Raw genomic sequence first — 27,984 nt, 5'->3', positions numbered from 1 at the left:
TAGATTTTTTTTTTACAAAGGTCAAAAGGTTCAACATGCAACAAATCTGACACTCACCTTGCTGCTGAGTAAGGCCTGGGATGCAGTCTGGGCAAATGTTCTTGGGGAAAAAAAACAATGAAAAGGAAAGTGAATAGGCAACACTTACTTAACTTCACTACTACTTTAAGATGGCCTCATAAAACACAAGAAACCAAAATGTTATCAGTTTTGAAGGGCTATGACAAATAGCATTAAATTAAATAAGAATTAAATTAGAGATAAGGAAAAGACACCTAATGACAAAAATAACAAAACATAATACTTAACGTGCTTTCTGCATCTGGCACTGAGTGCTGTGTCCCAAGTATAAAAGCAGAAAGTGAGACATCTAAACCTTAAGGAAAATTAGAACGACTTTCTAACTGCTGATAAGCATGAGAACAGTGTCCTCCAACCTGCCTTGTTCTGCACAACCTACTGCCTCAACAGAAACCGCACAGCAGTGCAAAGCTTTGCTTCTAAACCTGTGTCTGCATCTCCTGCAGGAAATCAATCAGACAGCAGGAGAAACCCAGACGTAATAGACTCCGCTAATTCTTGCGGCAAAGAAGCAAGTGAACAACGCTGCTTTGTGTGCTGTTTCCTGTAAGGGAACACACCATTTAAGCAGGGTGGGCCAGGGATTTCGAGCAGAAGCGATTCTCTCCATCAGTCATTTTCTCAGAAAAAAAGGGAAATTTGCTGCATTTTGAAATATGCTGAATGTCATTTTTTCCCCCAAACAGTTCAGTGACTCTTCCATCATTTTGTGTGCAGTAAGGGAAGGAAGAAATGTTTGGAACAGAAGGACAACTGACATTGCCAAGCTCGGTTCTTCTGAAAGAGTACCAGACCTAGCACATGCTTCTTGAACATCTATTGACATTGTCCACTAATCAAAAGTCAAAAGTCCTATTCTTTATTTGTTGTGTCAAACTAAAGTCAAATTAAGGTACAGTCACTAGTGCAGTGAGATCACAATAAGAGACTCCTTTCCTTTCCAATTGCGTGGCTCATCTAAAACCATCACACTGTTCCCAGAGAGCGCTTAACATCCAACACCCACATCACCCTCATCTGAGATCCCTGAGGGTAGCCACCCAACTCTTCTGGGTGTAAAGTTCTCAGAAACTTACAAATTCAAATCGTAACATCTGTACGCTGTGGCATGACCCTCATACTGTACTTGATTCAATTCAGCTCTCGCAACAGCTAAAGCTGTGGAGCAGCTGTTAATCACTCCTGGCCTGTTACAAGAGGGCCATGGTTTCAGATCCACAGGGAGGCGCGGCAGCTTGCCCTCCTGCAAGGAACATCACTCGCAGTTAAAGGATTAGATAAAATATTTTATCTAGTCACTGACCACACAGTGAGAACCATCACGTCAAACTAGGATGTACAGTCGACACAGAAAAGACGAATACCACCGCGCACACACCAAGTACAAAACTGCTCGAGACTCTTTGCCTGTCAAGTCTTTGTCTTGGCTTAGATGTGAAGAAAACACACTTGTTCACAAAATCTGCTTCCCAGTGAAGACACAGGGCACTTGCTGCAGGAGCAGCTCTTATTACCATTACCAATCATAACGTTTTCACTTTCCTCAAGATTTTGCTGCTTTCTGCTGGCACTTCTGTATTCTGTGACTTACTGGGTTCAAAAGTAAGCCCAGTAAAGACCACACAAAAAATCAGCATATGCAGCATATCCACCTCCTGTAAAGGAAGTTCCATTTTATGTTTTACACAGGCACTTACTGCAGTCTCATAAATTCATATTCAGTGCCACAACAAGCTAAAAATGTACAACATCCTTCAGAAGAACACATCTAAGACGAACTGCCGATAGACTGGCTTTGTAACAAAGACAATGAAATATGTATTTTTATTATATTATATAAATTTATCTATTTTACAAACAACTACACTCCATACACAAGTCGTCTTTATAACATCTGTGCTATACTGGCTATGGACATTTGACTTGCTTTCTTGCTATAAAAAAAGTTATGAACATCCCACAACCTCAAACAGCTGTGGGAAATCAAATCTTCCCTTCTGTAGTTAATGAATTAATAAAATGGCTAAAAAGGTAAACTGACAAAATTGGATGGATTACGGTTTCTTTCTTCATCCAAATACTAAATACATCTTCACACGCTGCTCTCGGTGTTTTGTTTTCTTGAATCCCAAGGATCATGCTTGCTGAACCTGAAACCCAGTCTGCGAATCTAACCTTTAAAGGGACTGCAGGACGTCTGAAGCAATCCTGTGATCAATTACTAAAGTTCACCTAACGTTTTTTTTTTGTTCAGAAAAAAAGTTTCTGTGCTCCGGTGAAGGACAGCGCGGTCAGGCCCAGCACCGACGGCGGTCTGGCACCCAACACGCGCAGCAAAGCGCGACGGGGTGTCCCACACCTTCGGAAGACAGGATTGTCACCATCCCTGCCGTTACTTTCTAACAGGACTCGGGGTCCATCAAGGCTTTAAAGTATTACCACCCTGGTAACCCTTCACACGCCTTTAAAATAAGATCACCTGGATCATTTTCTTTCATGACCTTCACCTATCTATTAAACTGAAGCCGATGTGGACAATATACACAGAGTGGCGTGTCTCTGTCATACAGCTGTCGTGAACTGTCTCTGTCGTGAACCGAGCCAGCTGCATGCCGCGTTCAAACCGTTTCAGCTTAACAACACGCACGGCTGGCTGAAGCTGGAAATGAGTGTGAACCCTGTGCCACATGCAGGCTTCCAGTCTTCAACTCGCTCGGGCTGGCGGGTGCAGGGGTTGGTTTGACCTCAGGGCCAACTGGCCCATGACGCTCAAAGGAGACACATCATAAGCCTGCGTGACAGGCTGTTCCTGTTGTTTCTACCTCTGCCTGCACGTCACTTATAAACAAACAATAAGAGTTGTTTACAAATTCACAGGGGAGCAACAACTTTAAACCAAGCTGAAGCAAAGATCTTCTCACTGCGTTTCTCGATTTCTTGGAAACGACGCACGTAAAGGAGATGATATGCAAGGCTGAGGTGAGAGAACAGTTAGACTAGGTCCTGTTAGGAACAGGAATGGGAAACACGACAGCAGGCGATTCTAATGCACTTGCTACTTAGCCATGTTTGCCCAGATAAACCAGAAGTATCTAGGGTTCTGCCGCCCTCTGCTGGCCATGCTTCGTAAATCACAGAATGTTTTTCCCTTATGCAGTGGGCAGGACTGTTCACTTACAGTACATTTTAATCTCACAGCAGGTACTTCCGAGTATCCTACCATGCTGGCAACCTCACTGAACTGCAAGTCCACTAGCTTAAATCACAACCACTCCTAACAGTCGGTGCTTGGAACTGTAAAGCTCAACAGCAAGCTCTTTTAAAAGCACAGAGGCATGACTGAAGCCAAACGGACATTGATCAAGAAATAAAAATGTGATTGAGTCAACAGCAGATAAAACGGCATATAGTTTCAGGTTATTGCGTGTTAATGTACAAGTTTAAATCCACAGAAGCACAGCTATGAACAGGAAAAATACTGTCAACAACTGATGACTACAAATGTCACATTTCATCAGGATTTTTGGTAATTCTTCCCCCTTCTAGAGAACCTGTTGATAATTTGCCTTCTGATTCCTCACCAAAAGGGGTTTTATGTGCATTTTTTCAGGAATTAAACACTTCTGAAAGAAAATGTCAGCGACACTTCCCCATTTCCACTCCTGGTATTAAAAATCAAATCCGTAAATATTCTGTAAATAGCGTCAGTGTGGAAAACAGGACAGGAAGAGGTTAGGATGAGACGTTTTCACTTTGCTTGCTGTTCCTTGGTGTGTCCAGAGATCAGAAGGGCTCAAATGAGTGCAACAGGCCTGTGGGCCGATTGGGCTCCTTTGTTCCCCACTCGCTACAGAAGAATGGGCTAGCACAGGTCGCTGACCATGATGCCGTTCCAGCACGATATTCTCTGAATTTCCTTTGGGCCTCTGCTAACCTACAGACAGCAGTCACAGAACTGGCACTCCAATTAAAATGCACCCTGCAAGGGTTCAGCTGCGACTGCCCAGCAGCATCTGCATGTCTTTTTAAAAGGTCTGCGAAATCTTCTTGTATACAGCCTGCTTCTTGTTGCTCCCTGTTCACCACGACCCACACTGCTCAGTTATAATCATTACCCTGAGCCTGTGAACTGTGCACACGTAAGAGGGATAAAAAAAATTCACTGCCCGTTAGCCATTCCTTCGGAAAACACAGTATTTCCCATCATATTTCAAAAAGGAGAGAATATTTGAAGTTTAAAGGGGAAAATGAATGGTGAACAGTGCTCACATTAGCAGTAGGTACAGTTCAATAAGAACACTGCCTGTTCTGAACTAAGGCTGAACTAGGGAAGAGGTGAAATTGTACTGAGAGAAAAGATCTCGTATCTACGATCCAGATCACGCTGTGCTTCTTCCTCGTGTCAGAACCGAGCCCGGTCCACTCTGACGGAGCCACAGTGACCAGAAGCAGGCGCTGTCCGCCCAGGGCCTCTCTGCTGCAGTAACGGCCGACAGGAAACCAGGCTCAGGGCAAAGAGGGAAACTGGAGGAGGAGCAGCGCTCAGGAACGGGGTGCAGTCGAAGCACCAAGTGTCGAAAAGGATCACCAGCTTTATTTCGGCTTTCCAAGCCTTCATGGATTCGGTGCTGTGCTCCCACGCTCGGCCTCTTGGCAGATTCCTGTCTGAGCTTTTTTCCCCTTTTCATATTTTCCTCTCCATCCGTCTCTTCTCACTTCAGTGAGCCTGTCCAAGACCAGTGGCACAAAGCCACCTGCTTCCTCAGACAAAAGCACATTACATTCTGCATGAAGCGAGCACTTCTAATAATGAAGACTAAAGGCCGCCTATTCGGACACAGTAAACTCATAGCTGGAATCGTTAAGCTCTTTTTGGGACTCTTTCTTCGCATTGCTCGCGCCCGGGTCCCAAAGCGTGGCGCCGCGCCGCACGGACGCACGGCCTGAAACCTTGGCGCGAGAGGACAGGAAGGACCGGTGCTAACCCACGAGGAGGCTGAGGGGCGGCGCGCAGGACGGGAAGGCCCCCAGCAGCTCCAGCAGCGTGAGGCCCGGGTCCCGGACGAAGCGGCTGTAGTCCGCGGAGCCCTGCTTGCTGCACAGCTCCAGCAGGCGGCGCTGCTCAGCGGCATCCGTCGTGCACTCCACCAGGGCACGGAGGAAGGCCTGCAGAGGAACCGGGGGGAGATATTACAGGCGCTGCCTGAGCCAAGCCGAACAGCAAAAGGACCCAGAACGGTCCGAAGACATCGACCGAAACCAGCTTCCGCCAACCACAGTGCCAACGTGTGCCACAGGGACATTCTCTCTCTTGACTGCTTTAGGAATCAACACAAACTGCAGCTAGAAATCAAGATATAAGCAGGGCTCTGGCTCCGTTCGACTGCCTACCTTCTTGGGGACGCTTGTAATCTCCAAGCACCAGGTGAGAAGGCAGTGCAGTGTGGCGTTCTCGGGAATGTAAGAGGGGATCTGAGCCACTGTTGAGACACAAGAACACCAAACAATCCGTCATCCTTGGAAAGCACAGTCAGAGGAAGGGGCTGCTCTTATTATGTTTTCATATTTTTAACTTTATATTTAAAGTCATCTAGACAGTAAATGAGCCAGGAAGCCATTTCAATCAGTTTTTGAAGATGTTGCCCCCCTTAAATCCTCAGGTTCAAGGAGCCACGTCCCTGGAGCCCCCAGTCGGGACAGGAGAGTGACACCGCCTGGATGCGGACATCAGACCCCCGGAGCAAGGACTCAACATGCAGCGCTGTCTGCGCGGGGTGACTGGACCGTATTAGTACAATCTGTGCGGATCTCTGCTGCCTGCCTTCTCCGGAGGGGAAGGGCACGGCTCGAAAATGGCTGAATAAACAGTGTTGGGGCTCCCTGTGTGCGTGCTGGGAAGAGGTAGCAAATTCCCCATCTGCTTTTTTTTCTAAATAGGACAGTAATTAAAAATAAAGGTTTGAAATTTCCTGCTGTTTTACCACAACAAATACAATCTGGGAAGCTTCTTCTTTGTATGATAATCAGCTGACAGCTCAATATATCATAAACTATTAAAGGCTATTTCACTATAACGATGTTATATAATGTTTTTTTTCTTCTGTAAGCTAATAATTCCTCACACTTCTACAGCACTCTTCTGGACACTCCACTCAAAGTGCTTTATATGTAATGGGGATCCCCTCCACCACCACCTGAATGATGCACCAGTACTCTCCCCACACACCAGCCTCTTTACAGTATAGTGTCCCCGTCATTAGGGCCCACACAGACCGAACCCCAGGGGGCACTGGTGCGCCGCTCCAGGGGTCCCCAACGCGGACAGCACTGGCGCAGCCCTGTCTGCACGGCAGGGCTTGGGCTGCACGCCCCACAGGCCCCTCCAACGGCTCAGCCCCAGGACAGGGTACCCAGCCCGTCCCCGGCGAGACGGCGCAGGCCTTACCCCTCTTCCTGGTTTGGGGGAGCAGCTGCAGGCGGACGCGGTGACCCCTCCTGCCGGCCAGGCCCAGCCGCTGCAGCAGCCCCTCCACCTGCGTCGCGGGGTTGGGGCAGAGCACGTGGAAGGAGTCCCCGGGCTCGTAGGAGAAGGGCGTCCCCTGTGAAGAGGGGAGACGGGAGAGAGATTGCAGACACCACATGCAGAGGCCAGGTCTCGCCCCCGTGCCGCCCCCCCCCCACACACACACACACCCCTGTGCCCCCTCCACAGCAGACTGGGAACTGGGCAAGGGACCTTCCTGTAAGGAGTATGACCGAGACCAACACCCAGCAAAAACCATCGCGGAATCCCTTTCGCTCTCCACGTGACAAAGACACGGGAGATCTCTACTGAGCATTTTGCTCTCTGCGTTTCAACGCGGCAGCGTGGAGGAATGGGCAGGGCTCTGGCCCTGTAAGCAGGGACACCCCTGGGTGGGACGCTACTGAGCGACACACCCAGCTCTACAGAAGAGTGCGAAAGTAGGCTGCTCAAAACAAAACCTCAGCCAAATTAATCAAACACACCCACGACTGCTGAAGGGCAGGTCTTATTCTATATTTAGTGGAATATCAGTGTATTAATCACGTACTGCAATCTCCAGTTCCAGCAGCAGGGCTGTCTTCACAGCGTCCTCTCGTGTCAGCTGCTCCGCCCTCGTGACGGACACCTGGTGCACAGGCTCCTCGGCACACGGGCCATCGCTGTCCTGCAGAAGGAGAGAACGGTCCAGCCACTTCAAAAGCCATTCCACCCACCACAGCCCTGGGGCCTTTTAACCAGCAACCTCCAAAAGTGCCACACGAGGACTCTGAATTTGTGCGATCATCTGCCGGCCATCACGTGATCGTACAGGCGAAAGCGCACCAGGGCTGGCCACTTCAAAGTGATGGAAGCATCTGTACAAGCTCTCCGACGATTGCACCGAGATCCATTAAACAGTTAACGTTTGTTAGCTGCTGCAGTTCAGACAGTATGCGGAAAGAAAATCAGCACACACTTCAGCCTTAAAGGAACGGAGCACATTACTTGATAACTATATCGATGACTAAAAGAGGTTCCTAATCTCTAAAAATAAGCGATTTAAGGGAATCTGTCATTCTCAGTCGATTGGGGCTTTGAGCCATCAAATGGTTTTACATTTCCCAATCACCCGTCCCCACACAGGCTCAGCCAACAGAAGACTCTGTTCCTAATTCTGTTCGCCTTGTTTCCCTACACCTCCCCGCTCCGTTCCAGCCCCGCCCACCACCGCAGCAAGACCGGAGACGGGCAGGAGAGCAGCACCGTTCCCAGCAGCTCCAGTGGCTCCAGCAGCTCCACGCTCAGGAAGGGGGGCGGCAGGGCGGGCACGCCGAGGGCCGACTCGGACAGCGGCGGGACGGACGTGCGCAGAGAGGCCTCGAGGGGCACCGTCCCGGCGTCTGGCTCTGGGACCGCAGGGCTTGGGCCCGCCGAGTCGTTCAGCGCCAGGAACTGGATCTTCAAGTCCAGGCCCGAGCGATCAGCCTCCCCGGGGTCCGGCGCACAGCCCCTCCTCTCTGGGGCGGCAGACATGTCTGACAGGGCTTTCCTCGTGGCCTCCCACAGTCCTTCGATCCACGGGTCGACTACCAGCTCCAGCCTGCGGCGAGGGGCAGACATCTGTCAGAAGACCAGATTGCTGTCGAAATGGCAAATCTAACATTTCCACAGTCACACATCCGCACAGCGTTGCCTATGTCACACACAGCTTGCAGAACGAAGCCACAGCCACAGTGCCCTTTAATTCTCACCACTGTGGAATCAAATGCAAATCTGTGAAAAACGATTCTGCCCGAGAGGACAAGGTTAGGCCACCAAGCCAAGTCACTGCTTCCCTTTCAGCCTCTTCAGGAGGGGAGACTGTAATTATTCCCTACAGTTAAAATTATTTACCCAGACTTCTCGAGCGGCAAAATGAAAACAAGACGTATACAGGATGCGTCTGTACAAAGACATTTAGAAAATGTAACGGTTAACTTTTAATGAGGTTCTGAATTAAGTTATACGCTAAAGGCTAGTGAGAATTCACTGCTATGTGAGGTGCACATGTAGCCTTAGTGAAGCTACCTAACTGAAAGCCAACACCCCTTCTCAACAACATACCAAGGGAGTTCTTTACTTCTGTATTTGCCAGAACATTTTCAGCAGGACTGCTGCTGCCTCCACTAGAGCTGAACGGGCTGAAAGCCGCCATGCTTGTACAGGTTATAACCCCGAGCTCTTACCCCACACCGTCATCAGCGTGTCCGGTTGCATAGAACTGCTGGGCACCAAGTTCCCGAAGACGCTTGTCAATAGTTTTCCCACAGTTGCAGAAATGCGGATAGTTTGAATCACCTAAAGCTTCAGTGAGAATGGAAATTAGAACTGGGGGGCGGGGTCGTTTTTATTTTACAGTTCAATGCCACCAACACGACCAGAAGCACCTGCGGTCTTTCAGCCTGGGAAGCTGGGTAGGGACTTAGTCAGCACCGTCTCTCAGTGGTAGTTAGGAGTTTAAGGATTTTCCACCAGCGTTTCTTGGAGGCCTCGACCACATGGCCGGGCAGCTCGGAAATAAGAAACAACTGGTCTAGGAGCAACCGCGGTATCTCTCACCTAGAAGCGCGTAGCGGAGATGGGCGCAGTGATCCGCCGGCAGCGTCTTCGCCCGGAGCCTCTTGACAAACTGCAGAGCCGTGTCCGGGGGCTCCCCGTCGCCCGTGGTCGACACAACAAACACCACGGGGGCGGTCTCCTTCTCCAGGTTATACTGGTGGGGGGGGGGGGGGAAGGGAAGTGAAAATGGGGCCAGGGGCTGGCCGACCCGCACGCTGTGCCAGACCTGGCCTCGCCGGCAGCCCGCAGCCGTCAGCTCCCCGGCAAGGAGGAGCAGAGACACGGAGACGGCAGAGGGGACACTGGGACGGCTTCAGAGGCACACAGGAGCGCTACAGCCCCCCAGCGTGAAGGTGAGCACCCCCCCCCCCCCCCCCGACACGTGCAACACACAGGCCTCAAAACTAACTTCATTATAATAATAATATTTATTTTATATAGCGCCTTTAAAGGTGGCTTCTCAAAGCCCTTTACAGAATGACAACAACAACAAAAAATACAAGAAATGCAGGATGAGAGTACGCAGTGAGAGGAGACAGTAGATGGGGGTACAGCAGGAGCAGGGGGGTAAAGAACAGAACCAGTGAAGTAAAGGCTCTTCTGAAGAAGAGGGTTTTGAGTCTGGGTTTGAACTTTACAGACTGCCAAGCAAGTGACAGACGTATTGGACCAGATCCTCATTGGCCTTGCCTTGTCCTCTTGGCTCAGGCAGCAGATATCAGCGACGAGGCCGCGCTCGCCTGCCTGCTCGCCGATCTCTTCGGCGATGGCTTTGGCCTGTCCGCGCTGGGAGCCGTACAGCAGCAGGAAGCGGCTCTTCACCTGGCACGGCATGGCAAGGAACCTGGAACACAGTGGAGGTACTGTAAGAGCTTGGGGTGCGTGCCCACCCGGCAGCTACCACCCCCCTCCCAGGACCAGACACAGAGCAGCCAGGCATGTCAATGCGTCTAGGTACTGGTCAACTCACAGCTGGTCTACTGCAGAGCAGGACTCGGGGCAGTCCAGCTCAAAGAGAAGGATGTTTCACAGGTTTCATCCCACTGAAACACTCTTGTGTTTCTCGCAGCTTGTCTCTCTATACTGGCTGCTGGTCCCGGGCTGAAAATCAAACAACGCTGGTGCCAGCCTGCAGCAACAGCAGCCGGCCGACCTCCTGACACCTGAGATCTGCTTTCTCAGGGCAACTGGCAACACCACTGCTGAGAGGCTGTGAGTCCCAGACTGACTGCACTCTGTGCTGCCCCCTAGTGGTGGAACGCTTACTTATTCGCTCTGGTCAGAATCTCCAACTCATTCGCCACCTTGCAGAGAAACCAAACACTCTCTGAATCTCTTCAGGATATATCTGAGCCCAGAAGCACATGACTGATCCCCACTTACTGTCTCTGCTCTATTTTTACTGCTTCCTCTCTGTCAAGCAGCACTGACCCATTTCTTTAACTGTGCAGCTCTGACCATGCTAATACTTATGACCACCACTCTCACCTTTTTCTTTTGCTTTTCCTGTCTCAGTGGGAACTCTTATACACACTTTGTATTCAAAGAGCAATTGTATTACTCTTTGAATAAAGGCCTCTGCCAGATGAAAAAAGGACATTTTAAATTTGTCACTTGACATACTAAGGTTTCCAAGAATAAAAGCCTGTAAGTGGAGGTATTCACATCTAAATGTGGAAACACAGATAAACAGCCCGGATCTTTAAAAACAATAATCGGTCATTGTTTCATAAGGTAGTAAATGATGTCCTTGCCTTAAGTACTTGCACAGCATAATGAACAACTGGAGACGGTATCCCTCATCCTCTTTCTCATACATTATGGACAAGAAAGGGGTTTGTGTGACTTAGACCTGAGCTTTGTCAGTCAGTGTCAAACCACCACAAGTATATGGAAAGGGTTAAGTGACTAATGATCATAATCAGCAACAAAATCACTTTCCCAGGTAATAGGAAAAAAAAATTGCAACAGCAGAATGGCAGATCAAGGACAACCGTGAGTCAAATGTAATTTATATACATGTTATGCACAGCTGCAGTAACGACCGGGAACTGGCAGATGCCAAATTAGCTTTGGATGTTAAGTAATTCTGGCATCTGCTTGGTCAAGTGTCCACAGACACCTGGGCAGATGGTGAATTAGAAAGACTTTTAAGAGGCATCACACTAATAGAGAGCGAAAAGGAGATGAATCTAGAATACAAATACAAAGAAAGTTTATTTTTAATCTGACACCAATCATTCGATATAAACCCGAGAACACAGGGCCCAGATCTGCATGAGAGATAAACACGAGATTGGAAAAGACACAGGAGATCTGTTTGTACACAAAGCAAATAGGAGGAATTGCATTAATAATATAAATACAGGGCACATAAATGCAAGACTCAACAGCTGAAATATTGTGTTTCTCCTTTCTGGTTTTTAGTGTGGAATTAACTTTTACTTTTTCTCACACAAGAATAAGAAACGAGAGAGGGCTCTTAATAATGCCAAGGTTGCGGGTTCGATCCTGCACAGCCCAGCAGTTCCACATGTTGCTGCTAACGGGCTGGATGGGCCTCCTCGTGCTCATGGCCTATCTTACATCGTCACGCCAGGGCAGGGCTGACAGCGGGGCCACAAGAGAGGAACCTCTCAAAGTGTGCCTACAGCTCCGGGGCAAACCCAGGCTGGCTACAGAGGTTTGAGGGAGAACACAAGGCTCTTCCTGGAAGGTACGATGCCTCTCGATTGTGACACTGGTGTCAGTAATCAGTCCAGCCTGTGTGGGGCTGCAAGCTTGTGATTAAGTCCTCCTCCTGGCTAGCATGAGGGAAAGCAGTAACAGAACCGCGCGATTTCAGGTGAAATTTCATTTCATTTCTCTTATGACCGTGCAATCTTTTCAGATCTATGGAATATTTATTTAAATCCTTTTTAACTGCCCCTTTTCTAGTGTTTAAGCTCAGTCCCTGTAAGTGCTGCTTTGGGTTTCTGACATTTGTATTTTACTTTGGACCTGAAGACACCTGAGCAGAAGGTAAAGCAGAAAGACTTTTTAGAAGCATTGCACTATTCGTGAGTGAAAAGAAAAGAAGATGAATCCAGAATACAAAGACTAAAAAACTTATATTTTAATCTTACAACAATCATGCACCCTCTGTCAAAGTTTACACATTTGAAAAGCGATCATGATTTTTCAGTCAAATGATTTTTCACACAAGCTTGTATTTTAATGAGATCGAATGTCATTTCGATGTACTATTTACTTGTTTGGGTGATTTCGCACCGACGCACTTCACTGATTTTGTATTTGTCTGTTCACAAATACTAAATACAATCATTAGGCTTCTCTTCCAGCTACAGAGTTTATATTCAGACACTTTTAGGGGCCTATCTGGCAACGGATACAGGGTTCTTAAAAGAGAAAGGCAAGACCGCACAAACAGCATTTTAGCTGCACAAATCAGAACAGCAAAATACTGTAGAACGTATGGAAAAGTACATTACTTTTCTTAAACAACTTCAGAACTACACATGAGTGCACATGAGATAAGGTTAAGGACTGCTTAAAGGTGTTTAGACAAACTTCCACGATGTATTACCCAAACCACACATCAGAAGGAATATTTGAAGACTCCCGTGTTTCTGTCACAGATCCAGCCACGCATTCAACTCTCTGGAAGACGCCCATCTAATTTGATTAACTTTCCGTCCCTTAAACCGAAAAGCAGTAGTTCTGGCTTGGGAAACAGGAGTCTGGCTGTTTCCTAACACGCTGACATGCGAAACCCCTTTGGCTTCTTGCGCTGCAGAACTGCACAGCACGGCTCCAGCAACATTCTGCTAGCAAAACAGAACTTCCTCAGACAGCGTTGTGAAAAAACGACAAATCATTTTATTTCGGACAAGATATCAAAGCGAGAAGTGTGAAGAACTACTGCAGATAACAGCATGGACTGTGGACAGCACTTCAGTGCCTCAAGAGACGTCAATCGCCTTGAGGAGTCTACCTCAGTGTTCCGACATCTTTGCATTGATTTACAATCAATTATTTACATTTCTATTATTTTAGAAAAGTGTGACGTATGGTTTATTTCACTAAATCGTACATTACATGTTAGATTGTTACTTTTACTTTATCGAGTTAACTCAACCTTAAACGCAAGACAAAACACGCAATAGCGTAATGATTTGTATTAAAAAGGCAGTACCGTACAAGAGTTTCACAGGGCGCCTGGCCACTGTCTCCACAGACACGAGTGCCCCCAGTGATTATTGCACAAGGATATTCTGGTGGCACAAGCCACTCCACACAAGTGTACAGGCGAGCCACATCAAAGCACAAAACGAAATGACTTCACATCCTCACGTTTAGTGAGGCAATCTAGTTAATCTTCGGATACCTACAGTCTTGGTTGTGTTGGGGTTTGTTTTAACAAGAATCACTTCTGCTGTCTAAAGAAAAGTTTTGATTAGACAAGCCGATGCAGTGGAGATATACAGTAAGAGATCGCAACAGCAAACAACAGTGAGTGCTTCTCGGCCGCTGATAAGGACTTGAGCTGTCCATCAGCAACAAATATATCCCTCTTGTCGATAAGGCAGTAGACGGTAAAGGCTATTTTAAATCACACAGGCAGCACTCCCACTCAGCACGATACAGAATCGGAAGAAACCCCCTCTGCACAGCCTTGTCACCTTCAGCTGCGCCGTCACTCGGGGGGCAGTAACTATACAACGACAGCAAAACTCACCCGAAAGATCCAGGAGCTTCCGAAAACTCACCAGCACGCCTGCACTCTCTCCTGGGTTGTGTAACATTGTGAAGCACGGCTAACGCAAAACGTGGCCCCCTCCGGATCAGCCCCATGTGCCGGAAGCCGGCTCCGGTCTATGACGTCACTGTGTTCGGCGCCCACGCCCAGCTGCGCTGAGGTTATCAGGAAACACATCGCATGTGCTTCGTCAAGATAGGGGTGAGTGAAGCTGAGTAGGGGTACATCGGGTAATTTTGTTCGAGTCTGCTCCAGGAATGTTTGTGATAGCAGATATAAGAAAATCACCTAATAAACTGAAGGTGCACCCTGAAGATAACTACGTCAAAACAAGTGTGGTGACGTAGTAAAAAGTACATCTAATCAGTTCATTTGAAGGGGAGCCCACAGGGTTTCAAGCTGTTTCGAAGGATTTTCTGTTCTGCTACATTTATCAAATTAAAAGCTGTACCTTTTCTCTGTTTTGTCTCCTGTGAAACTATGATGTAAAGCCAGGTCGTCATTGTCAATGAAAATCAATCCTTAACACATTTAAATGGTTAATTAAAGTATTATTGTTGTTGTTATTTAGTCATTGTCATCAACAGGAGTACGATCAGTATTTCTTAAATGGTTAAGCAAAGGATTTAAATCAGTTGAGAGCAAAATTCCTATGTCAGCAGAGCTGTACAAATGCACACAGAGCTGATATCTTCACGGCAAGAATATTACCCATAGAATTCACTGCAACTGTCATGATAACTGAGCAGGACTGATACACATATGGAGACGTGAAGATGTTCAAACCTTAGAAAGAGACAGAAACCAATATGGAAGAGCATCACTGGTGTTTAAACCTTGACAATAATACCTTGAGCTAAAAGCTTAGACAACAGGGATGGGCAGCTTGTTTCAGACTCCCACCACCCTTTATGTAAATAACCTCCTGTTCTCAGTTTTAAACACACTTCTTCAGAGTTTCCACTTTTCACCTCTAGTTCACGTGTCACTGTTGAATCTGAAGAAGCTCAGTGGACTATTAATGCCATTGAACACCTGAATCCAGCGTCGTGGTTAAGTTCCCCTCTGGACTTGTTCATTCTGGCACTCCCAAAGTAACAAAAAGTCCTTACTTCAGTTTATTTCTAAGAGAATTATTTTTTTTATTATTACTATTATTATTAACAATAATAATAATAATAATAATAATAATAATTGCTTACACTTATATAGCGCTTTTCTGGACACTCCACTCAAAGTGCTTTACAGGTAATGGGGACTCCCCTCCACCACCGCCAGTGTGCAGCCCCACCTGGATGATGCTCCAGTACTCTCCCCACACACCAGCTCTCAGTGGGGAGGAGAGCAGAGTAAATTATACTACTCTGCTCTCCTCCCCACTGATAGCTGATGTGTGGGGAGCGTTCTGGCGCACTATGGCTGCCGTCGCATCATCCAGGTGGATGGTGCACATTGGTGGTGGTGGAGGGGAGTCCCCATTACCTGTAAAGCGCTTTGAGTGGAGTGTCCAGAAAAGCGCTATATAAGTGTAAGCAATTATTATTATTATACAACAAATTTGGCTTGGGCTACTTTTTTCAAGAAATGTCCCGGGTGTTTTAATGATCATAGGGAATCAGGACCTTGGTTTTACATCTCATCCAAGGGACAACATGGTAGTGTCTCCATCAGTGTACTGGGAAGCTAGGATCCACACAGACTCCCTATTGGGCCTATTTACACCACTTCCAGCAGCTACTTTAGTTTTTCCCAGGAGGTCTCCAGCTAGGTACTGGCCAGACTCACGCCTGCTGAGCTTCAGTGGGCTGCTGGCTGGGAGTTGCAGGGTGACATAGCTGTTGGCAACTTCTCCTCCAGCTGACTTACTGTGCAGTGGGCCTACTAGTGCTGTTCTTTTGTTTGTGTCAGGTTTTTGGTGGCTTTGATTTTATTTAAAAAGCTATAGAAGTGATAGGAGTAATGATTATTGTAAATGAAAATGATAGTGCCCAACATGAGATATAATAGCTTGATGTAACATTATGTCAGATGTGGTAGGGTTAAATACTTAATAGTCTCTTTTAAATAAATGTATTGTACAGTGTTATTAATATAATTCAACATCAGAAAAGTCTTGTATTAATATATAGTACATTATCTGATATTTAATTATTAGAATATTATTAGCTTTCAAAGTTCTGTACTTTTGTGTAACATCTAAAACATAAAAAACAAGTATAGTTTTATCTTATGAGACATAATGCATAAATACCTATACTAATCTGCAAAGGAACAAGTGATAGGTTTATTACATGCTGAAAAGAGAAGAAAGAAAACACAACGTTTCTGCCGTGGAGCCTTCTTCAGGTGTGAGGTGAGGTGTGCTATACTAATCTGTAGCGGTGAAATGACTTTTGAAACATTACAGTTATACCTAGGCAAGATGGCGTCTATAAACGCCTATAAAAGAACCCATCTAACTCATCTTTTTCTATGGCAATCCCAGCAATCCCAGCTCTTATCTCGTTGCAATCCATAGTTCACGCGAGATTAGAAGGGACCATTTTGTGTGAAGTACTGTTTCAAACGCATATATCTATATGTTATTCCAGTAATATGCAGATCATATAAAAAAAAGAATGAATCAATCTTACGACAACACTTGTGATTTTTTCTCATTTTTCCTACAGGCACCTAAAGGAAAATAATCAAGTATATTTAACCCCCCCTCTCTGCGGGTTTGGTCTCGGCTCCGCTCTCCCTGCGACAGTTCCAGAAGCCGCCGGCACTCCCGCACCGCGAGGCCGTTTCACGCAGCGTGGTGTGCGCGTCCTGCTCTCGGGGTTTTTGTGCAGAAAGGAAACCAAGCGCTCCCTCGGCCTCCAGCATGTCTACCCTGGGGACCCTCGCCTTCGACGAGTATGGCCGGCCTTTCATCATCATCAAGGACCAGGACAAGAAGTCTCGCATGTCGGGCCTGGACGCGCTGAAGGTACAAAGGGGCCGGCGGGGGTCGCCACGCCTGCGGGCAGGACGAGCTCTCGGTGGGCGCCGCAGCGGGGTGCCCGTCTCCAGCGCCGCTGTCGGGCGAAGGGGGCTGTGTCTGTGTCTGCCATAGCGGCCCCGGCCCCCCGACAAAGGCTCTGGGGCAGAAACGAGGGCGCGGCAGGGAGCGAGCACGCCGGTGCTGGGGGGTGTGGGGGTGCCGCCGGCTCTGGGCTCCCCGGTGTTCAGACGCGGGGCCGAGCCCTTGTGCCGCTTGTCTGAGCGGCTGGCCCGCCTGTCTTTCCGTCTCCGGTTTGCGGCCTCCGCTTTGGCCATAGCCCGGCTGGAAACCCGCCGGGAGGAATGCCTGAATGAGCTGAGCTGCGTGTTGGGTTTTCTGAAGTGGCTTTTTGCGTCAAAACGCCGCGATGACGCAGCTGTTTAAAGGCATCGGCCGGCGAGGGCTGTTTGGCTTCTCAGCGCGGTTCTGACTCCGGGCTCTCCTTTGTTTCAGTCGCACATCATGGCCGCCAAGGCCGTGGCCAACACGCTGAGGACGTCCCTGGGGCCCAACGGTAAGCCGCCTGCCTGTGTCCCCAGCGCCAGCGGCGGAGCCGGGCACGCTGGGGGCTGACGGCCTGTCCTCTTCCAGGGCTCGACAAGATGATGGTGGACAAGGATGGCGAGGTGACGGTCACCAACGACGGGGCGACCATCCTGAGCCTGATGGACGTGGACCACCAGATCGCCAAGCTCATGGTCGAGCTGTCCAAGTCCCAGGACGACGAGATCGGCGACGGGACCACGGGCGTAGTGGGTATGTAGAAGCCTGGGGTGGCCCCTAGCTTCCGCGTGACAGCTGGGGTTCCCCTGTGTGTGGCTCATTCGGGCTGTGAACGCGGAGCTGCCTTCTCTCCTGTGTGGTACCTGAGTGTCGGCGCTCTCTCCCTCCCCACCGCCTCCAGTGCTCGCCGGCGCCCTGCTGGAACAGGCCGAGCAGCTGCTGGACCGCGGCATCCACCCCATCCGGATAGCGGACGGCTACGACCAGGCGGCCCGCGTCGCCATCGAGCAGCTCGACCGCATCGGCGACAGCTTCCCCGTGGACCCCAGTAACACGGAGCCGCTGGTCCAGACGGCCATGACCACGCTGGGCTCGAAAGTGTGAGTGTCCCCCCGCCGACGCGCTGACTTGACGGGTGTGAAGGTTGTGGAACGCCTGTCGTTCTGGGCCTTGTTTCTGTGGAGTGGAAGAGCAAGAGTTATTTATAGGTAGATGTCTGCTGGTCCCTGTTTCTTTCCTTCGCATGTTTCTTAGGTTTTATAAAACTATTTGGCTGGTGCTATTGGCAAAAGCAACGCACGTGTGAAGCTGAGCATTTGACTGGAGCAATCGGAGTACAGCAGCAGTTATGATCACTCTTCTGCACTGATAAGCGAGAGATAAGATCACTTTATTGGCCATATACAATTTCTTGCATTAGGAATTTGTCTTTTCGCAGACCCCAGCTTGCTCTCCATGAGACACACAGACCGGGAGAGAGAAGCTTGGGGTCAGAGCGCAGGGTCAGCCATTTATATGGCGCCTCTGGAGCGGTTGGGGTTAAGGGCCTTGCTCAGGGGCTCAATGGAGTAGGATTCCTCTGCTGGCCGGAGGATTTTAATCGGCAACTTTCCAGCCACATGTGCAGATCCTTAGCCACTGTGCCACCACTCCGCCCCCCGCTATTCTGTTTCAAAATTGTTCAGAAGCTCTCCAGCCAAAGTTCTGGCTCCCAGCGATGTTAAAAGCTCGGAGTAGATTGGAAGCCCCCCTCTGTCTCTGAATTTGTCCTGCATTGTGTCCTTGTCTTGCTCTGTGTCCCTGTTCCACAGTCGGGCTTGTAGTTCTTAAGACTCGTTGCACCTGTCGAAGGCAGCAGGGGCCTTTCGTCTTGGTCTTCGCTGAAAGAGTATTTAACTACAGATAAAATAGACACTCTGGTGGTTGACTGTTACTTGTTGACACGTTTATCGATCTTGCGGGTTCGCTTTTCTTCGCCCACGTCTCCGGGCCTCTGGGAGGTGCTGGAATGTTGCGCGGCGCTTGGCCCGTTTCTCACGAGCCCATCTCACTCGTTTCAGCATCAACCGCTGCCACAGGCAGATGGCGGAGATCGCCGTCAATGCCATCCTGACAGTTGCAGACATGGAGAGGAAGGACGTTGACTTTGAGCTCATCAAGGTGGAGGGCAAGGTTGGTGGGAAACTGGAGGACACGCAGCTCATCAAGGGCGTGATTGTGGACAAAGAGTTCAGCCACCCTCAGATGCCCAAGGTTAGTTGGGATTGCTTTTGCGGGTTTTTTTTAGTCTCGGTTCTTGGCTTTTTTTCTTGCAGAGGTCCTGATTGTCGTTGCTGGTCTTTTCCAGGTTCTAAAAGATGCAAAAATTGCTATCCTTACCTGTCCGTTTGAGCCACCCAAACCTAAAACTAAGCATAAGCTTGATGTGACCTCCGTTGAAGATTACAAAGCCCTGCAAAAGTATGAGAAAGAGAAATTTGAAGAAATGATTCACCAGGTTAGTGTGATTTTTTTTTTAGCTGTCTTATGAATCCCAGCATCGAAGCACAGGTTGGGATTGTTGGTCTAGTTACAGTGGTGTCTGTTAGACTTAGTGAACAGCAGCATATTATCTGTTTCCTGATCGTTGACAGTTACAATTCTGATAGCAGTGTGCGCATTGGAGCATGCCGATTTATTGCAGTCGCTAGTTCCTAACTTATGTTGATTTCAAACAGGTTAAAGACAATGGAGCTAACCTTGCCATTTGTCAGTGGGGATTCGATGATGAAGCCAATCACCTGCTGCTTCAGAATCAGTTACCTGCTATCCGTTGGGTTGGTGGCCCTGAAATTGAGGTAAGCAGTGTAGATGCAATGTCACGGGATTTCTGACCCTGCAGCTTTGCTAGTCGTTTCTATCTTTATTGAATTCTTTCTTCACAACACAGCAAAAGTAAAAGCTGAATTACCTGAAGGACTTCTTAAAAATTGAGATTATGATTCAGGCATCTTAAATGACGTTTTCATAAGTTTGCTCTTTAATCCTTACGTTCTTCGTGGTGGCTTTTCACTGCCTTCCTGAGACCGAATCCTTAGTGTCCATGCTCGTTTTCTTCAGCTGATCGCTATCGCAACTGGAGGACGCATCGTTCCCAGATTCTGTGAGCTCACGCCGGAGAAGCTTGGCTCAGCGGGAATTGTGAGAGAGCTCTCTTTCGGCACAACGAAAGACAGAATGCTGGTTATAGAGGAGTGCAAGAACTCCAGGGCTGTGACCATCTTCATCCGAGGAGGAAACAAAATGGTGAGGAAAGATGAGGACCCCGAGATTTTGTGTCTGAACTGTCATCTGAACTTTCCATTTTATGTTCAGAAAAAAAACTTTACTGTTGGGAAATGATTCTCTATTTAATAACGTGGTTGTTAAAGCACTTGTCAAAACTGCAGCCTGCTGAGTCTTAGATCAGGTCTGTTTCTTACCTTCTTCCTCGTGTTGCACTGGAGTCACTTTTAACCACCTGCATGCTGAAATGATTAGAATGCTAGAAATGGTTTATAAGATCAGGATCACTTTATTGGCCATAAACATATCAAAGTTTATTTTCGCATACCCTAGCTTGCTCCCCATGAGACACAGACAGGGAGAGAAGCGCAGGGTCAGCCATTTATACAGCGCCCCTGGAGCAGTTGGGGTTAAGGGCCTTGCTCAGGGGCCCAACGGAGTAGGGATTCCTCTGCCAGCCGTGGGATACTAACCGGACACCTTCCAGCCACAGAGCCACCGCTCCTCCCTAGATGGATAAACTCAACCTCTGTTGAGTAAATAAACAGCATAGTGTACTGTGTTCTAATGTTTTTAATTCTTTCACGTTAGTGTTCTTGCTACTGGAGTTCTGGTTGTAACTTACTCTAGGGGGCCAAAGCGTTCATCCTGGTTACAGAAGCGGGGGTCCCTAGGTTTGTTGTAACCTGCTGCTTCCTCGTCCTCAGATTATCGAAGAAGCCAAGCGCGCCCTCCACGACGCTGTGTGTGTGATCCGCAACCTGGTCAAGGACAACCGCGTTGTGTATGGCGGCGGGGCTTCCGAGATCGCCTGCGCTTTAGCTGTTAATGAGGCAGCTGACAAGGTAACGGGACCAGTCTCAAATTTTTTACCAGTCCTTATTTCCAGTCGTTGAGCATTTCTTCGGATTTGCGAAACAAGGAAAGTCTGTGATATGCTGAATGCACATCGGTCTCGCCTGTTGTTCTTATCCGTGTGTTTTGTCCTTCCCCAGTGTCCCTCTTTAGAGCAGTACGCAATGAGAGCCTTTGCCGATGCCTTAGAAGTCATTCCCATGGCATTGGCAGAGAACAGCGGTCTGAATCCCATCCAGACGATGACCGAGGTTCGAGCCAGACAAGTGAAAGAAAACAACCCTGCGCTTGGAATTGACTGTCTCAGCCAGGGCACCAATGGCAAGTTTTCTGACTTTTTTTTACTTGAGTAACACCTTTATCTCTGATTATGAAGACTGCATCTGTGAGTAGTATTTGTGGTTGGTTTACTCCACTTATATAACCCCCTTAAGAAATTGGTTGTCAGCCCGCACCCATGTACGTCTTTTTGCTAAACCTGAAAGCGGTTGACGACATTGCACCAAAACCTACTGAACTGTCCCATGAAAGGCAATGCTTGTGACTCACTTGTGTGACATTGCACTTACAGCCGCTTAAATGGAATACTTGAGTGTTTTTAACCCTGACGCTCCCTTTGGTCTCCCTAGATATGAAGCAGCAGCATGTGATTGAAACTCTCATTGGGAAGAAGCAGCAAATTTCTCTGGCCACCCAAGTGGTGAAGATGATCCTGAAGATTGACGATATTCGAAGCCCAGGGGAGTCGGAGGACTGATGTCAATCCAGTAGTGATGTGTGCGGTCTACAGGGGCTTTGAAGTCTTAAAGCGCTTTATAGAAAAATGTCCGCACGTTTTAGTACAGTTATTTATTCATACGTTGTCCCTCTGATAAACTGTAATTGTACTGACTTCATAAATAAAATGGCCTGTTAAGAGAATTGGAGACATGGTAATTTTATTTCTTGATTTGAAATTAACTTCCTAGAATCATTAATAGGAAAAGAGAAGAAAGAAAACACAAAGTTTCGGCTGTGAAGCCTTCTTTAGGTGTCAGACTTCAAGAATCATTGTTTCATTGAAGATTTCCAGACCTGAGGATTGTATTTGTGTGATAGTAAGTGGTCATAAGGCCTCTGGCTTTTGACTTAATGGCAAGCTGGAATTTCTGCAGTGTGGTACTAGATATTTTACAGCTGTTTCCAGAGGCATTGCCTCTGGCATTGAATGATTTCACATTAAAAGTCACATACAGAAACAAAACTCTTGTAAAAAATAAAAATGGCTCAAGTTTTTAGTTTCGTAGTAAGACGGTCTCATGATAATGCGTGAATGTAGCGTTTAGTACAAAAAATTACATACTTTATCTTCTGTCCCCCTAACAGATATTGAATGTGATTAATTATTGGCAAGATATTACTGAAGGGCAATTTTCAAATTACACTGTGACAAAGCTTTCCATTTCCAGCCCCTCAGTCTCTTATCAGCTGAATGTATTCTGACATGGCTTGTTTCAGACGTACTTATTGAGCCAATTCAGCATATCCCTGCGGGCCTCTTCTATAAAGGGTCTGTCGGTGGGGTTTATATCCTCCCTCTTGCGGTGCACAAACCCATGGGTCTGGCCTGCGAACACCTTGACTTTGAAGTCAACCGTGCAGTGTTCCTGCAGCTTCTTCTCCAGGGTGCTCACCTGGATAGTAAAACCGCATGGTTTATTCAACTGTTCAGCACATCACAAATATACATTCATTAAATGTTTATGCCAGATCTGTCTTCTGAATTACCCAACTGTTCTGAAAATGTGCTTTAAAAATACACCTATCATGTTTTCATCTGCTTTAGATTTTATTTTTTGGATACATAATCTAGTATCTTAAAGCAGTGGTCTCCAACCCTGATTCTGAAGAGACCCCCAAGCCAGTAGAGTTTATGTATAACCACCAAGTCATCGATTTCTAAACACCTGGAACAATTCAAATGTGATTTGTTGAATAGCTGATTTAAGTGATTTTCAGATCACTTGGAACAAAATCAAAATATCAGTCTTCTAGCACCAGGTCTTTGTTATCTAAACAAATTACTTCCTTAATCGATCAAAAAATTCCAATTCCAAAATTCCTAAGGTTTAAAATTTGAGATTTAGGATAAAATACAAGGCTCTTGTTTTTTGTAAATAAACGGTTGGACTGGGGTTAGCAATTTGAACTCTAACGTCCCAGCTCTACTTGGAATTGGGTTAGCAATATTCCCATGTACACTGGCAATGGGGCTCAATATCACTTCTGAATACTGGAGAGGATTAATCTGACATGCAGATTAAATTCTCCATGTGTATGAGAAACTGACCTGGTCAAGTGGAATAACGTGGTCATTTTCAGCAAAGAGAAAAAGCGTGGGGCTGCGTAAACTGTATCGGTCTTCAGAGTCCCGGATTATTCCTGCAAGAGAACGAAAGCCCGTGACGGACGCGTCCTGCCACTGACCCAACACGCAGCGGGTCAGGCAACTGGGGCAGCTCACCGTAAACGGAAACGCCGGCTTTCAGCTCCGGGTAGTGGAGAATCAGGTGGTGTGTGGCAACTCCACCCCAGCAGAACCCCACCACTGCAATCCTCCGGGCGCCACAGCGCTCCTTCAGGAACCCGAGCACCGCGTCGGCCTCCCTGGAGGAGAGAGCAGCCTCTTGCAGGACTTAGCGCAGGGGAACAGCAGAGAGGAGGACCGCAGCTCTGTGTCCTTCACCTCCCAGCTTCAGCTGAAGGACCTCAGAGTGCCAGTCACATCAGTGCACCTCCGCTTCCCAGATGAACCCTTTTTCTAGGGTTTTACGTTCATGGGAATTCACATTAAATGTGTGTATATGCACACTAGCTCTGAAGGACATGAAAAAAGTGAATTGCTACCAGGATACTAATATACCAGATATTAAAGCTGATTTCAGTCCAACGGCACTTAGGATTTAGGATTCCTAAATTTTCTGTGAAGCAACTACTGAATCAGCACCTACAGTGTTAGTGTCACAGGGACCACATTTCTGCCATTTTAAAAGGCTACAGTGTCTGAGAGTCTCTGGTGTGCTTGGAGCCTTTTCAAACATGCCTGGCGTAAACGCACAGAACATGCACAGCTCACACAGCAGAATGGGATATTTTAGGCAAATCTATCACTACTGTATTAATCAATAAATAAGCATGAGGGAAAGAATTTGCTTTGTTCTAATTAACTATTTGATACATACAAACCTACAATATTCTTATTAAACCCCTGTTTATTCTACATCATTTAAGATACCCAAGCTTATGTACCCCCAACAAGAAAACTTCCATATTTTACCTATTTATATTGGTTGCACTCCTGTCCTGAAGCCACTCTTGAAAGGTTGACCAGTCCTTGGAGGGGTCCCAGGGCTCCTTGCCCACGAAGAAATCTGGGCAGATGGCTCTGGGGAGAGAGCAGAGAACAGCAGGAATCCAGAGTCACTACAAACTGCAGCAACAGGGCCATTAAAGTTACAGGTCCTGGGTTTCTCAGGCTTAAAGATACTCATTTGACTTTTGACTACAGTTGCATAGGAACGTTCAGTGCCAATAGGGGAGATCACAGGATTTATGATGCATGTCAACCACTGTACATCCTCCTCCTTGCAGAGAGCAGGGTGTCGGTGAGCACAGCTCAACCTAGACATGACATTACACAGCCGCTACAAACCAAGCAGTACAAAGCTATGTGCTTGTAGGTTAGTGCAACGTCAGGTTTTTCTTTAAAACCTCTTGAAACAAAGTTAGATATTCACATGTATCCACTAGAGGCAAGCATGTCAGCCATGTATCTGGTGTTCGGAAGCTGCCACCCATAAATGTCCTGGATGACGATGACGGCCTTGTCCGTGCTGGAGGTGGGCTTGGAGACGTAGGCTCTGAGGTGCTCGACCTGGACCTCCTCCCCCTGACCCCCGTATTCCAGCTTGTCTCCAAGGTCACAGGGGCAGGGTCGGGCTTCGTTGGCCATCTAGAGCACAAGCAAGGATTCGGGTGAGAGAACCCGAGATGGGCTCCAGACAAGAGGGCACCTTCCAGGCCATCTGGTGTATATTTTATTCACCTGGACCCCTGGGGCCGTCACACAGTCCCCCACGGGGCTCCCCTCCCACAGAGACCGAGGAATCTCGCTCTTAGCTCCAGCGTGACATGATCTGTCCCTCTGACTCCACCCCCTGTGGGCGTGTCTGTATCACACTGGGTATTTACAGTATAAGCTTGTGTAGTTTTACTGTCCTGTTTGGAACCTCATAGCATATTAACACACAATTGTTGTGCTGGAATATCTTTGAGATGCATTATTTTATGTAGTACACGTTGTGTACAGGCTCTTTGTTATCTGTTTCAGTTTCACAGCACTTTCTTAGGTGGCCCTGTGTTACTGCCAGGCTCTGTGCTAAATTTTCCAGAGGGAGACACAGACCGGCAGGGCCAGGCTGAAGAAACTCCTCTTCTGCAACAGCGACAACACTCGGGTAGAGCAATCACGACCACTGTCTCAGTTAATGATCTGTTAAGTAAAACACACAAACCATCAAATGAAGAGAAACAATGGCCCCAGTAGTTAATCACTGATTGACTGGAAAGCTAAGACGTTATTCAAAAGGCAGTAGAGGCTACTGATTTTTTTAAGTGTAATAACATTGCCTCTTCAGCTATCGAACGCCATTTCCCAAATAGTACATATAACCGGCAGACCGACAAGTACAGATTACGCAATCCCTGCTTTGCTGACTTCAATATATTGTAACGCTTACGGCCGACAGGTACTGTGTAAGAGCCGGCGTACCAGAGCAGGTGACGTCACCGCCCTTCCCTGTGATAGCAGGACTACAGCTACTGGGCTGTGGAGAGATCTCTCTTTAGCTCACGGGGCTAGGTCGCTGCAGAGAGACGCGGAAGTCCCGGGTTCGAGCCACCTATACTTTGGGCCGACCTGATGCGGCAAGGGCGCCCGCCTGAGCCCCCGTTGCGTTACATTGGTGTCAGCAGCGGGATGGGATAGCCCTTCGCCGGGGACGGCGATTTAAGCGGGGGAGAGTGTAACGCTTACGGCCGTCAGGTACTGTGTAAGAGCCGGCGTACCAGAGCAGGTGACGTCACCGCCCTTCCCTGTGATAGCAGGACTACAGCTACTGGGCTGTGGAGAGATCTCTCTTTAGCTCACGGGGCTAGGTCGCTGCAGAGAGACGCGGAAGTCCCGGGTTCGAGCCACCTATACTTTGGGCCGACCTGATGCGGCAAGGGCGCCCGCCTGAGCCCCCGTTGCGTTACATTGGTGTCAGAAGCGGGGTGGGATAGCCCTTCGCCGGGGACGGCGATTTTAAGCGGGGGAGAGTGTAACGCTTACGGCCGACAGGTACTGTGTAAGAGCCGGGGTACCAGAGCAGGTGACGTCACCGCCCTTCCCTGTGATAGCAGGACTACAGCTACTGGGCTGTGGAGAGATCTCTCTTTAGCTCACGGGGCTGGGTCGCTGCAGAGAGACGCGGAAGTCCCGGGTTCGAGTCCCGGACAGTGTGGGGCCGACCTGAAGCGGCAAGGGCGCCCGCCTGAGCCCCCGTTGCGTTACAATATACACATTTCATTTACCAGTTTTAATGGAACCGCATTTTGCTCCTTACGTGTATTTTAAAAAGATATGTTACCAGAAGGAAAGCTTTTCTAAAACAATTTGTTTCGTCATGCTTTCACCCCATGAAAAAAGGTGTTGACATAGTACTGTAGTTTAATTTAAAACACTTCAAACCGAATAACACGTTTCTTACAACCAAGACACTACTTTATCGACAATTCACATACATGCATTGCATTTTTATAGCAGTCATACACTTCAAACGACCAATACCTATGGTTAATACCGCACAAAGTCGTTTAAGGATTGTACACGAAGAATGCAAAACAGTACATTCCCTCACTACTTCTCCCAATTAAGTTGTTTGTTTAAAGCCTTTATCCGCGCTCATAAAGCGTTTAAAAAGCTCTTACTAGTGAATGGAAACGAAAATTGCTTAGTCATCCCCACTGCTGTTACATAACATTTCTCTCGGACTGGATATTTTATTCATTGTTAAACTAGCCGATTTAAAAGCGCGTTTGGCTAAATGGTAATCTCGAGTAACAAACGCAGTTACAAAAACGCGAACTGGCCCATTCAGCATTCAAAACCGATCGAGACTTCATGCAAGTCGAGCTGTCGTGCACCCAGGGTCTACGAATTGACGAAAATGACGTGCTATATGCATATCGATTTCAATTCTAAAACGGTAGCTGATATCGTTTACCTTGTCCTTTCTACTCGTAGATCTAGATTACGGGGGTTGAATCTCAGCTCTCCGACTGCAGCACCACAGAAAAACCCTCCTGCACTGATCAGGGAAAAAACTCGCTTTAACCTCTCCGCGCAAGACGCGTGTTGATAATGGCACAAAGCCAAGCAGGGTTTCGACAGCATACTCAAATACTGACTGTGTCAAGTTTTAAAAAAGTTTGCTTGGGATATGTTCTGACGGCCACATTGTAAAGCGAAGGCACGCTTTGCATTACGACTTTTTAGCGAGGCGTGTGCAGTTTTTCAACGTTATATTCTAAGAATTTTAAAAATGGTGAACCACGATGAAACTATCGGGCGGTTTTTAGACCGGTAGTTCTTTTTTTTCTTGTGGCTGTACAAAGGACAGGTGTGTGACAAGACAGCAATAAAATTCAACACAGATCGAGGCACCGCTGGGATTCGAACCCAGGATCTCCTGTTTACTAGACAGGCGCTTTAACCAACTAAGCCACGGCGCCGCGCCGAGTAGAGCTCCCTACCTGCATTAACCCTAACCTAGTGTCGCTGCCATTGACGAGACTTAAATTGGTGCCCTTTTC

General features: G+C 47.7%; 3 protein-coding genes and 1 non-coding gene across 5 annotated transcripts in view; 1 reads left to right on the top strand and 3 right to left on the bottom strand.

Moving 5' to 3' along the window:
- mtrr (5-methyltetrahydrofolate-homocysteine methyltransferase reductase) overlaps positions 1-14,055 on the bottom strand; it is a 28,901-nt gene extending 14,846 nt beyond the window's left edge. The window contains exons 1-10 of one of the 2 annotated variants that reach the window (XM_088919685.1): positions 13,923-14,055; positions 9,875-10,028; positions 9,185-9,338; positions 8,812-8,929; positions 7,850-8,186; positions 7,155-7,271; positions 6,527-6,680; positions 5,473-5,561; positions 5,067-5,247; positions 58-100 (exon numbers count right to left, since the gene is read on the bottom strand). In XM_088919685.1, the coding sequence (XP_088775811.1) occupies positions 58-100; positions 5,067-5,247; positions 5,473-5,561; positions 6,527-6,680; positions 7,155-7,271; positions 7,850-8,186; positions 8,812-8,929; positions 9,185-9,338; positions 9,875-10,028; positions 13,923-14,038 (1,463 nt within the window). In that variant the 5' untranslated portion in view covers positions 14,039-14,055. The remainder of the gene's footprint in view (positions 1-57; positions 101-5,066; positions 5,248-5,472; positions 5,562-6,526; positions 6,681-7,154; positions 7,272-7,849; positions 8,187-8,811; positions 8,930-9,184; positions 9,339-9,874; positions 10,029-13,922) is intronic. The other variant, XM_088919686.1, reaches the window with a different exon arrangement.
- A 14-nt stretch (positions 14,056-14,069) lies between these two features.
- On the top strand, positions 14,070-22,011 carry cct5 (chaperonin containing TCP1, subunit 5 (epsilon)). Its single transcript, XM_088919683.1, has 12 exons — positions 14,070-14,144; positions 16,613-16,914; positions 17,422-17,482; positions 17,560-17,724; positions 17,873-18,071; positions 19,032-19,224; positions 19,319-19,468; positions 19,689-19,808; positions 20,071-20,256; positions 20,943-21,080; positions 21,231-21,411; positions 21,720-22,011. Exons 2-12 carry the CDS (start codon positions 16,810-16,812, stop codon positions 21,845-21,847), a joined length of 1,626 nt encoding a protein of 541 aa, XP_088775809.1. The 5' UTR covers positions 14,070-14,144; positions 16,613-16,809; the 3' UTR covers positions 21,848-22,011.
- A 340-nt stretch (positions 22,012-22,351) lies between these two features.
- Positions 22,352-27,534, bottom strand: cmbl (carboxymethylenebutenolidase homolog (Pseudomonas)). The gene is made up of 6 exons (XM_088919684.1): positions 27,396-27,534; positions 24,867-25,081; positions 24,407-24,514; positions 23,594-23,736; positions 23,420-23,511; positions 22,352-22,763 (listed from the first exon to the last, which is right to left on the bottom strand). The coding sequence occupies exons 2-6, from the start codon at positions 25,079-25,081 to the stop codon at positions 22,584-22,586; spliced, it is 738 nt and encodes a 245-aa protein (XP_088775810.1). The 5' UTR covers positions 27,396-27,534; the 3' UTR covers positions 22,352-22,583.
- Positions 27,535-27,829: 295 nt separating this feature from the next.
- trnat-agu (transfer RNA threonine (anticodon AGU)) lies at positions 27,830-27,903 on the bottom strand. The gene has a single exon. It is a non-coding gene; the product is annotated as a tRNA-Thr (tRNA).
- Between the last annotated feature and the right edge of the window lie 81 nt (positions 27,904-27,984).

The sequence above is a fragment of the Atractosteus spatula genome, chromosome 6, assembly GCF_055471065.1.
Source record: "Atractosteus spatula isolate fAtrSpa1 chromosome 6, fAtrSpa1.hap1, whole genome shotgun sequence".
Lineage (NCBI taxonomy): Eukaryota > Metazoa > Chordata > Actinopteri > Semionotiformes > Lepisosteidae > Atractosteus > Atractosteus spatula.
This window is presented reverse-complemented; position numbering and strand designations above follow the sequence as displayed.